At 33.8% G+C, this 12,971-nt stretch overlaps 1 protein-coding gene across 14 annotated transcripts in view; it reads right to left on the bottom strand.

Moving 5' to 3' along the window:
- VTI1A (vesicle transport through interaction with t-SNAREs 1A) overlaps window positions 1-12,971 on the bottom strand; it is a 505,013-nt gene that overhangs the window by 415,974 nt on the left and 76,068 nt on the right. For 9 of the 14 annotated variants that reach the window (XM_055352169.2, XM_055352170.2, XM_063710516.1 and 6 more), the window contains exons 4-5: window positions 8,949-9,026; window positions 2,592-2,612 (exon numbers count right to left, since the gene is read on the bottom strand). In XM_055352169.2, coding sequence (XP_055208144.1) covers window positions 2,592-2,612; window positions 8,949-9,026 — 99 coding nt within the window. The remainder of the gene's footprint in view (window positions 1-2,591; window positions 2,613-8,948; window positions 9,027-12,971) is intronic. The other 5 variants (XM_004050110.5, XM_063710515.1, XM_055352174.2 and 2 more) reach the window with 1 other exon arrangement.

The raw sequence follows: 12,971 nt of genomic DNA, 5'->3' as shown, positions 1-12,971 counted from the left end.
AAAGATCAATACTGGAAATGGACTTCCACTTTTATAATAATATTTAATGTAGGAAATAAAGCATTTAAATGTAAAATAACTGGGGGGATTTCATGGTTATAATAGCAAAATTTCTGAAAGACCTTTAAAAATAGGTATATTACTAAATAATAGAAGTAACTCTTCCTCAGAACAGTTCAATTTTATCAGAGTAAATCTGCACACAAGAGGACTATCAGTTTATCAGCAGCTTTACAGCAGGATTTCACTTTGTATTTTGGAACCTCTTCACTTAAGTCAAACTAAAATCAAGTTCTTGAAACAGCTGCACTATTTACATTGTTCCCTTAGTTGCACATTGCCCTGGTCTCTGTAAATGAAAGGAAATACACTACAGTAGCAGCTGATGCTTTCAACTTGCCCCCACACTCCATCCCAAACTCATTCTCTCACCCTCTTCTCAGCCCTTTTCAAAGCAGGTAAGTGAAGCTGTGCAGGAGCTTCAGACAGAGCTCAACTTGTGTGAGGAGCCACGCAATGTGGAGAGCTGGAGATGTAGGATTCAAACGGAGCTCGGCAGAGCCAACACCAGATCAGCTCCCTATGCACTACAACCCTGCCTCCAAGCATGCTCCCTTTCCAAAACTGAGCCCAGAAAGAGCAACACAAGGAAGGGAAGGGGCATATTTTTGTTTCCAAGCGAAACAAAACACATTTTGGAGCAGCTGAGTGCTTGTCTTCTTAGCACAGTTGCAAGTTAAGAAACATGGGGGTAACATTCTCTCTATGATTACTATTAGAATCCCAACTGAGAAATAATCACTCCTCAGCAAGCCATATACCAATGCAGCATCATCACTGTAATCTAGTCTATAAATATCAATGCTAGATCTATATCAAAGACTGTTAAAAGAATATTTCAGAGTATATTATTCTGTTAGTTGATTAATCTAATTCTTCCAATTATAATTCAATTACATGTTACAGTTTCAGAAACATGAATTCCAGAATCATAACTGATGAGACTGCTGCTACAGGCACAAGAAAAGAAATAAGCCATCAAACAAAAATAAAAAATATTTTAAAAGAAATGCAGACGTGATGTTTTAAGTTTTTGGAATTAAGACTTCCAATTTGACACAATGAGGCTTAACAAAAATAAATCTTCTGTCAAAAATGTTGATTGCAATAAGCCACAATTTAATACACAAACAATATTCATTGCTTAAATTCAGGGGCAAGGGCTTCACGTAGTTTCTTCGTATAGAGGTTTTCAAGTCAATTGTTAGTTCCATTAACATTTGAAAATTCAGATTCTTCACCTAAACATGAATATAGCACATACTCTATCTTGCAGAAAAATAATATTTATGTTATCCCTCACCTCAAGAATAATCTTATACATCAAAACTGCAACTGATTATATTCATTTAGTGTATATATACAACTGCTCCCCTGTAGGGAAGATAAAAAACACAAAAAGGTTGGAGGGCGAGGGTTTTTGTATATTTTTCCCCTTCATTTTATATATCATTATTACTTTTTCTGAGGGAGGACGTCAGTAATGCATCTTAAATTCAAAGAGTTGTTGAAAAACACTATCTAGAAGCTTCTAAATTAACATCTGCATCACCTAGAGAATGATGACATACCAATAAAAAAATTCTAGAGAATTCTCAATCAATGCAGTCAAATTAAACTCAAAAGTAATTCATACTACTCTATACTATAAGCAATTAGACAATTTTTAAATTGCGATATAGGCCATTATGTCTTAATGGAAAAATAAAACCCAATCTTATTAAATAAAAAATATGACTATCTCTAAAAAAGAGTACCAAAGCATATTTGATATGTTTGACTTAATTTTTTAAAAATAGAATTATTCAGCATCCCTCATTAATACAAGGATACAATTATAAACATTGCAGTAAATATTTGCTGAGGCACCCACAAAAAAATCTGGAGTTGCATTATGAAACAGTCCAGCAAACTCAGAAAAATGAGAACTCACTTGGGTGCTGCATGCTACAAAAAGCAAAGTGTTTAACAATGACGAAAGCTTTGGCTATTCTTAGGTATCTATGTACACAGAGTAGCAGGGCATTTATAACATATGTGTGTTTCCCCAAAAGGATAATACATCCATGGTGTCTTATGTTAAACCCAATAATTTTGGGTGGGGGAAAGGAGTTTATTTAAGAACAGTTTACAGTAAAGTAAATCAGAATGTTAGAAAAAAAAAATCATACTAGCTTCTTTGAGAAACTACATAAATAAACTTGAAGTTACAGCCTACAATAAAACTACACTCAGGTAGAGTTTTAAGATATTCCTTTATTATTCCTCCTTTTTTTTGGCCTTTAAAGTATTAACTTTGTCCCAGTTCCAACAAAGAACAATGATCCCTGAGATAAGCATGATTAGCATATAGTTGTGTTTTAAAAGATGGTGAGCAGAAAAGATTTCTGAACAATATATATGATACTTTTTGCTATGTATAGATTTACCTGGAAAAAGAAATCCAAAGATCCACTTCAGATTTAAAAACTCAATTTTACAGGGAAAAGCAGAATTAAAAAAAAAAAAAAACGAAGCTAGGAAGTACTCACCTCTTCACGTAATTTTATCAACTGCAACATGAATGCACAAAAAAAAGATAAAAAGGAAAGAAATGGCAGGAAAGAAAGATCAGTTGTGTGACAGGATACAGAATTAACATTGACAATTTATCTGTTTACATGTTTAGCATTTAAAAATCACAGACAAACACATTAAAAGAACCTAAACATAGACTACATGCAGAGTTTTTTGAACGAATAAAGATCACTTTCTCACACTGTCACATTAAACAAAGAGAATAGTGTGAAATTCTCTTTTAAAGTACATCTAAGACACCATCATGAAATAAAGGGGAACGACTTCATAGAAGTCTATATTATAAAGAAAGAAAACAAGTTTACTGTTCCTCTCTTCTAAGAATGTACCATTGAAGAGGTTTTGTATATACAAGTTTTCAGGATGTTTCCCTATTTGGAATCTTGACAACTGATTTCAGATTTTACCTACAAATGAAAATGATTAATAGCTCATGCTTTGGTTCCAGTAAGTATTTAAAACAACAAACTATTATGTTAGTTAATGTTATACTTGTACCCACTCTAGTAATAAGACTGCATTTGGAAGCAATGTTATTTTAATAGAAAATAAAGTATGCCAGGAGAGAGAATACTTATTTAGAACATAGTATCAAAAATTCACGATCATATGAACTTCTGTGTATATGAGTCAATTTCTACATTTTTATTTTGCTTAAGAGGCTACCACAATCATGTGGCATGTTTTCATTTTAATTTTTGAATGATTTCTTCAGTTTTCAATTTTCTTCATATTGTAAACTGGCAATGAGCTCTTACTTCATTTATATTGCAGTTTTGTTTTCACTAAAGTCAAATAAAAAATCACTCCTTACTTGTTAGTAAATTATCCTATGATAACATTTTAATTCTCTTATTTAGAACATTTTTCTATTTACCTTAAATATAACAGATAAAACAAGCTGCTTAACTCTTTAGGAACTAAAATATATAACCATATATCTGGCTCATTGTGTGTATGTGTGGGTGTGTGTGTTTGACATTATTCTAAACTACAAATATCACTGTATAAGTGAGATGACGACCACAGTTTCTGCAATGACTAGAAACTGAAACCTATGTTGTAACAGACTAAACCACATTCTAGGTCTGAAATTTGCATCCTCAGCAATTCAGGTCTACAACTGATAATTTTTAAACATCCAAATATCTGTAACATCTGTTATAACACTTGACATATGCAGGCCAATAAATTAAACTATTGCTTTGGGAGAAATGTGCCTGAATTGTTCACTATAAGTCTCTGTAAGTATCATGTTTACTATAGCCCGGATATCTCAATGCTTAATGCTGTTTTTGTCCCGAATTCAAGGAAGGCAGTATGCATTCCAGCTTATTCTGTTATTTCATTTGTTATATGAAAAGTATTTTGAGTACCAAAGAATAAGATTTTTAAAACTGTTAAGAATCCTTTATAAAAAGGGTACATAAGTTATCATGTAATGTCTCACAGTACATTCAGTGAAAATGAAACTTTTATTATCATCGTTTCAAAATAAGAAGTTTTCTTTATTTTTAATTAACACACTCAGCAACCATCCAGTTACGTACAAGTAAATCTTTTCATTTCACATGAAAAGTTAAAATTCTTCCCCAGAAGAAGCAAAATTTTAAGCTAAAATACCTGGCCTATCATATATCGGAATCTTTCTCTTTGCTATCCCAACATCATGGGAGAAAAAGGCAAACATTAATTCTCAGAAAGAGACGATCTGGGAATTGATCGGCCAGCTATCTTTTCTTTCTGGGGGCACTATTCTTTGGTTGACTATGATACTTAAAGGGCCAAAGTTTAAAACTACTCTTCAGCAATAGAGACCATTTGGGGCATGCCACCCTGCCATAATCAATGAGTGTTTAAAAATGCTACCCATTTGTTTCTTCAATAGGTTCCAAACAAAAAAACGTTCTATCTTGTTTGTGCTGCATGGCTGCATTCAAGCTCTACATCGGATTTGTAGCTAAGCTAGGTAATGGGAGGGTTTTTCATCTTTATCTTTTTTTTCTTTTTTTTGGTTAGGCCGAGGGTTATTCATTCAAGTAAACAAAAGATGGCCTATTTTTGAAAATTAACTATGCGTAGACTGGACTGTAAGTCGTGATTTCGTATTTTCTCGAGTTACTAGCTCCATCATAGGCAACATGAGAGTGTGCAATGCCACCATGTTGAGTTATGATAATCAACATCCTTTTTGAAACAAAGATTTTTTTTCCCCCAATGCAGAATTTGATACAAGAGGTAATCTGTTCCTTTGTGGGCTGAAAAAATCTGGTTTACGCTGGTTTGAACCAGTGGAATCTCTTGTGGTTAAGCCTTCTGCTGTGACTAAAATCAAAACTGCACTGCAGAGCATGTGAGGGTTCATGCGCGCGCGCCTGTGTGTGTGTGTGTGCGCGTGTGTGTGTGAGGTGCATCACGTGACCCCAGAACTACCGAATTTTTTTTAAAGCTGATAACGCGACTGCCGTCTCTGTCCGCATACAGATAACGAATAAATGCTGAACTCTATTAAACGCCCTTTACACATTATCGTGGGTCGAACACACAATTTTCTGAACTTATGATGACAGTCTATTTATTTTGCTATAAACCCTCAGCACGTAACGAACAGATTTGTGCCTGGTAATGATCTGCTCTGCCAGGGCTATATGAAATGATACCGACCTTCTTTAGATCTTGGGGAATTAAATTGACCGACTTCACCCCCTGGTCTGTAGCTGAAGTTTGACACACTTTATGCACAGCAAGCCCAAATCAGAACTTAAGAGAACCTTGTATTAAGAAATTAAGCAATCATTATCTGCTAAATATTGCTTTGCCACAAAACTTTCCACACATTTGGAAATAGTCTACTCTTTATATTTTGAATCTTCTATTTAGGATTTATTAAAAGTCACTGATCAATATAATTCTGCATATAGAAACTGAGAGAGTATTAGGGTTCAAAATCAAAGCTTGGAACAGTTTATTTGCCCCATTATCACACTTCACTATGAAAGGCTTTATGATTTTATTCTATAAGTTGTGTTTTTCCTTTTATGAGAATGGTTCTCATGAAATGCAATCAAGTTATGAACTATTAATGTTTCCACTCTAAATACAACATCACTACATTCAAGAACTCAACTCTTTCAAAGAAATAAAATGTTGCCACATGGACTGGTAAATACGGTATTTTCAAAGAATAGAATGATAATGCTTAAGACAATAATCCTTGGAAAGCTGATAGCCCAAAAGTACTCAAATGTACAAAGTAGGTAATTTTCTTGCCCCTTCTTTGTAAATCAGCATTAGCTATATTTGATTGAATGAAATGAATATGAATCAGAAATGAATGTATACAAAGCATTTAATTTGGAATTAAATGCAAGGGGTATTGTATGAGGGACATTAAAAACGCTTTTGAAAAATTCTTAATTTCTGAATTTTTAACACTTCTAATCATGGCAGAAATGTTTATGTACCTAAGAGTAAATTAACATACTTTATAGTTAATTGGCAGACTATAATTATATGTATTACAGTCAGGTTTCAGATGCCTAAAAAAACTGCATCATAAATTATCAGAATGAGAAATAATAGCTATTGTATTCATATTGTCGAATCTTCACAAAGAAGCAACTATAAGGAGGATGTGTATATTACATTGAAAATACCTAGCCAGTATTTTACCTATATAATCATTGCTATTAATTCCTTATTTTCCTATTTTGATCTATATTTTTAAACTGACAGGTATATCCCAATTGCAATTAAATGAATATTGCTATTTTTATCTCATTTTGTTTATCTCCAAGTTTTATCCATTTATATAGTTAGTATTCCATGGACAAGAAGTTCTGAAAATCAATTTATTAGTAAATAACTTAGAAGTAAACTTATTTGTAGGCAGGAGACCTTTTCTTATATAAATTATAAGCAGCCCTACCTAGAAAAAAACTCTTCCTAGCTACCGAGCTACAAAGATTAGTATAGAGCCAAATTAAAATATTTTCTTTCTTTACAGAAAGAGCTTCCGTTTTGACTCCATATTCTGAATGAATGCTGATGCGGAATAAAAAAGTTATTCTCAAGTGACCATACCTAGTTAAGGATGTGTTTTAGTTTGAGGGATTTTAATTCCTATATTATGACAAAGAGCCTTAAAACAAAATGCAATGACTTCATATGAAATGGAAACTTTGCTACATTTGGTAACAAAATATCCAAAAAGTTAAGTGTGGTCTCTTTGAACTTTTACACCTCAATCAAATTTTAGATGGAAAACTTCACACAAGTAATAATCTAACAGTACATATTCTCATGACTATAATTTATCATACTCTATTTATTGAAGTGACAGTTCCTTACATGTAAACTTCAGGTTCTCCAAGCACTTTCAGAATTTGTAAGTTTGATTTATACAAGTCCAGGGGAAATCTCTGCATAATCACTTTAAGGTGACAGGAATATAATTTGAAAAATTCAGAAAATATGAACTCAATCTATTTTTGTGGAACAGTTTTCTTTAGGCATAAAAATCATACTTATATGTACGCAAGGCAAATGTTTTAGGCATATAAAATGTCCATTAAGAGAAGTGAACACGTTTGAAAAAAAAGGGATCCCTGTCATAGAACTACAACATCCATTACGATAAAGGAGTCTGAGTTAGACAGGCACACCCCCTTCCTTTCTATTTCCTCTGCATTAGGCAGTAGTTTCAAATGAGGGAAAGATCTATAGCTGTTTAAAGAACTGACATGAGAACTACACATTCACTTTTTTGCAAAAAAGATAGTGTTTTTTGCAGTAGATAGGAAATAAAATTATGATTCACTCATTTTCAAGAGGTATGAGCAATCTAAATCTCACTTTAAAAACAGAAGAAAATATTTTTTCTCTCATCCTCACATTATTTAATCTATTATGAGTAAAACCCCTTTATCACATCACCCTTTTATGTTTGATGTGCTATTTTTTTTTTCCTTTAGCTATTCTCACATTTCAATCAGGGAAGCTGAAATCCCAAGTCAAATGTGAACGTGTTCACATGTCTGAACTGAAGCTGATAACATCCAAATAGTGGAGGAGGTGACATCTTTCCAAAAACAAACATAATCAGCTCAGTCATTCTTCTCTCTTTTTTGGGGGTGGGTGAGTAGAGTCCTTAATCACACAAACAACATCCGTGTTACAGATTATAGTATAATAGATAGCAAATACTATTAGCATATATGGACCTATAATATCATCTATTTGAGATGGTAAATACAATTATGCAATTTTTATAATATGTATCAATATATTAGGTTTCACTATCCTATTAAAATTTTGGTTTACTCAGTGACTGATTTATGTTCATTTTCATTTAGGCAGAGTAGAGACTTTTATACTACTTGCCAAAGTGGCATTAGTAACCATGTTCAGGTCTTGTTTCTGAAGGTCCCTATCATGTATTTTCTTTAAAAGTGTCAAAGAAAATCAGTCATTAGGGTTTTTTTGAGACATTTTTAAAGTCATTTCTACAATGAGGTTCTTAAAACTTTTTTTAAAGTTGTATATAGTATCTACATGAATTAATGAAGTCTGTAGTATTAATTCAAAGAAAGAGGCGGGACATTAATTAGACTCATGACACTATGGTATGATCCAATGAGAACCGACAGCCAAGTTGTAAAGCTCTTTTAAGAAGAAACTGTATCTTATTTTTTTGCCTACGCAGATCTTAAACTGCAAAAAGACTTATCCTATTATTATTATTATTATTACTATTATTATTATTATTATGACTATTATTTGACAGAAGCAGTTCCTCTGTATGGGTATCCAAGTTCCACACTGGTGCTTCCAATTTGCATTTTGGTGAATGTATTTTTAAGAAGCCACACAATAGGAGATTGGGCTGCCCTGTTGAATTTTGAAAGCTTACTTTCATTTGTTTTGCTGCAAGTGTTGATTTAATTATACTGCATTATTATCAAAGCTGTATTATGTACTTTTTTATTCCTTTTACATGTGTTTGAGGTGAAGACCTTGGCTTTGTCTGCAAACGGTGTGTTTCAAGTTATTCCTTAAGTACTAAATAATAAAGAAAAGAGAAGAAAAGATTTTTTAAAAAGATAGCAGACAGTGATCACAAGGTAAAGGGTTAAATGTAAGATCTCCAAGAAATATTTTGAAGTTGATTAAGACTCCAGCTTTGCATTAAACAGTATCGCTTCCACATGAGTTGCTGCTAATACGGTTAAGGAGCAGCTTGAGAGCCCAGTGCGCCAGTGACCTCCTTCACCCTCCAGCCACCCACCGGGCCTTCCTGATTAGCATTCTACCTGGTTCTCTGAGGAATTCCCATCATCCCCCAGGAGCTCATTCCGTACTTCGTCACTGTAGGCGATCCGTGACCTTTTCTATAAAACAAAACAAAAAGGGAGAGAGTGAGAGGAACGTTAGAAAGTAAAAGCTTCCAAGCTTTATTGGTATCAAGGCTGATCTCAAACCTCGAGAGCCCCCTAATGGAAACCTATTGGCTACAATCTGCACACCAAAGTTGTGTAAAGTTCCTGAACTTCATAAGTTTCATGTAAATTAGAAGTTTATAAGATGCCAATAATGAAAGGAAACTCTGCATTGTGTATTCTATTCATAAACGCATCTGAACTTGTATATAGTTCCATACATCGCCATTCAAATAAGACCACTAAGCTGAAAGAAATACAGCTATATAACTGCATGTCTGTAAAACTCACTAGATTGTACTTAAGACAGGAGTATATGTTTTTTTTTTTCAATATTGTGGCAGGAAATGGACATTACAAAGCTTTCAATTTAGCACTTTAAAAGTCTCTAATACTAGGATAATAATTATATCTCCAACTATACTCTGCAATGCCTAGAATAGCACGTCTATATTTCTTTCATTATTGTGATGCTACTAACCAGAAAGAGAGGGAATTTAAAGCCCCTCCCCTGTACAAACAATAATTTAAATGTCTCCCAGCTCTCTATAAATAATGGCCTAAGGAAAAGTAATTAAAGTGTGTGTGTGCATGTGTGCATGCATGCGTGCATGTGTGTGTCTGGTAAAAGAAACTAAATTTCTCAGTCACAGTAAATAAAGGCAAGTAGGCTATGAGTCAACTTTTCACAGTCCCAGTAAATAAAGACAAGTGGGCTATGAGTCAATGTTTCACACCCTGAAAATGCGTTTTACAAGAAATATACCCCTCTCTATAAAGTCAGAGGGACATGTCTGCAAGCAATTCATGAATTATCTAAATGTATACACATTTGGATAAGCCAAAAGACTGAAAATTCGTTGGGAAGCTAAAGTGTGGGCCTCAGATCCCACTTCAGCGTAACTATTTCAGACCTAAATTCAGATTTGCAAGTTACTTTGTTGTCTTTTCTGCTTCAGAACTCACTAAGAAAACTACTCCATTAAAAAATGGCAGCTGGAAAACAGTAATCTCTTCCTCACTTGGGGGTCTAGAGTTTGGGACTTAAAATTTCTTACTTGTTCAACTGTGATCTGAAAAAGTATTGTAGTTTAAAAGGACTATCAATAATTCCAGAGCAGATGTCAACAATATGATTTGTAAATTAGATTTTAAACTAGTGAATAAGCGACACTGCTTGACCACATAGAGATCATAATACCTTAAACATCAAACGTATTACATTTGAATGGAAAAGAACATTAGACAAGAACAATCAATAGACTTTAAATCATTCTGAAGTTACAACTTTTCCCAATTGGGGTTCCTTATCTTAACCACAAAACACAGAACATTATTTCAGTAACTATGTTTATCAATTCTCCCAAGGATGGTACATAAGAAAAAAATTTAGTTCATTACATATATTTGAAGACAAGTCTTAAGTCTCTGGCAGAACCCAGTTGAAAAGGCTGAATAGAAATAAAAATAAATAAACCTAGACATTGCTTTGCTTTTTAGGGAAAAAAGTAAGTTTCATGGAATTCTAAAGGTAGCTCTGGTTAAACTGACACTGGAACACTGGGGTCCTGACTCACAGCTCAGTGCTCATTCTACCACACAAAAGTTCCTCTTCGTTCTATTACCTTTAGAGTGACTCAGGAAAAAGGCACAAGAACTGCAAAATGTTTTGATATTAAGGAGACAGTGGCATCCACTCCCTGCCCTGAGTCTCCACCCTAACCCCCATTTCGCTGCCACAAATGCATATCTTATACCTTGACTTCTGCAGTAAGTCTCTAAGTAGATAAATAAAATCAACAACGTTGCAGAGAGGAGGACAGAGTAAAGAAGTCAAGTCCTCAGCATGAAGTCAGTAAAGATATCTACATCAGATCGCTCGACAATTCAGTAGTGACCCAACTCAGTCATTTGTGAACATGCCAGACTTTTGACCATCGCACACAGCATATATTAAGCCTGGTTCTCTTATCGTATTTACTGAAGCCATTATTAATTAGCTATTTCTATTGACTTCATACAGAATTGCATTTAAAAATGCTAAATTATCAGGGCAGTCCACTTCATGGCCTTAATACAATATTTAGATCACGACAAAGCTTGCCTTTGCTCATTTGGAGTTCCTACTACAGTAGTTTCAAACTAGCTAAGCAAAAGTATTTTACAGCATTAAAGGAAATGAGAACCTTTAAACAGGCTGTGGTATCAGAGCTGCCTTTTTAATTATTCATCTCATCACTATGGGGGACTAAAACATTCCACAGTATGCAAGAGGATCATATGGAGATTGCTTTTGTTTTTCCCTTTTTTCACCAAAATACCAACAAATTGGCATAGATTGTTCAATTACATTATACTCCTATTTTGATTTACTATACTTCAAAAGGAGAAAATTATAAATGTGTATCCCTAAATATCAAATCTTGTTTTGGTTAGAATCCACCGCTTTTAAAAACCAGCAATTAAGAGTGTACATGCTCAGCAACAGAGGAGAACTAAGGCTTTATCCACAGTTGAAGGGTGGTCCCTATAAATGTCATTCTTCACCATTGGGATGGTAAAAACCGGTTGTTTGGATGGCTTTCTGGATATAATTAAGTAAATGATATGCTGAGTGTAACCAAGTGTTCTCTGACAGGACTGACTTTTCTTAAAGAATGAAAAGACGACTCATTTCAAATATCAGAAACAGTTCCTCATGAGCACGACACAACAATGCTGAAAACTGAACTCTTTATATGTGAGTTTCATTTTCCAAACAAAACAAATCAAGACTATTAAAAAAAAACTAATTATATTTAGATGCCCAACATTGGTATTTTCTCATAATTTTTCACGACTTAAAATTTTCAGTAAGCTGATTGTGCCCAACCATAACTTAGCCTGCAAGATCATCATTAAACTAACTGAATACCAAAAAAGGGGAAAAATCCTTTGAATGACAAACTGCTTATTTTATGGATAATTTTCCTCTAAAACATCAATAAATTATGCTACCTTTTATGGAATTAAAAAAAAATCCCATGCTACATTAATAAGTACCTACACAATAATTTAATTTGGAAGATTCAAAGTTAATAAAACTGAAGCATTTACTGTATCTTGATAAACTTCACTAAAATATTTTTTCTTTATTATCAACGGTATAAAATTTGTACTTTAGCCAAATGCAAACATGAGAATTTGAGCTGGAAATGTCACACATTCAGCTACAGTTTGAAGGAACCCAATTCATAATGCATTTTATAAATAGTTAATGACTTCTATACATAAGCTAACCAGGCAAATCAAGAAATTGTCAACACTTTTAGTCTTAGTTGTCAGTTACCACTGTCTACTGGTGCTTTATATGTGGCTTCTGGAGAAGACAGAAGCTCTATGCAGTTTGTAATCTACTGCAATTTCTGGTCTGTACCATAAGAGTAGAAAAGCTTCAGCTGACAATACTTGCCTCCCCACCCCCCGCCCCCACACACACACAACATACACAGAGTTAAATACAAGAGTACTCCTTACTTTTAATTGTGTGTTTGTGTAAAGTTTACTTCTTCTAACTTACATACTTTGGTAGACTACATGGTTAGAAAGAAAATCTACAGATCGTATATGAACTATAGAAAAAAATATGACAAATAAACAACTGATTGTTACCTCTAAGAAGTTAGATGCACAAGTTTCAATGGCTATTTTAAACTGATGACACAAGTGAGTTATGAATGCGAGAATTTCGGATTCAAGGCGATTTTTGATTTTTACTTGGTATATGAACAGGTCCTTTGCATACTGATTGGCTGATTTTCTTAAAGCCAAGTTCAAACAGATGTGCTTGCTTAGTTCTGTCTGGAAATTTGGCTTGAAACAATCTTTCTACTTGACCCAAGCCTTGACATTTCCCAA

Source organism: Gorilla gorilla, chromosome 8 (assembly GCF_029281585.2).
Source record: "Gorilla gorilla gorilla isolate KB3781 chromosome 8, NHGRI_mGorGor1-v2.1_pri, whole genome shotgun sequence".
NCBI classification, from domain to species: Eukaryota; Metazoa; Chordata; class Mammalia; order Primates; family Hominidae; genus Gorilla; species Gorilla gorilla.
This window is presented reverse-complemented; position numbering and strand designations above follow the sequence as displayed.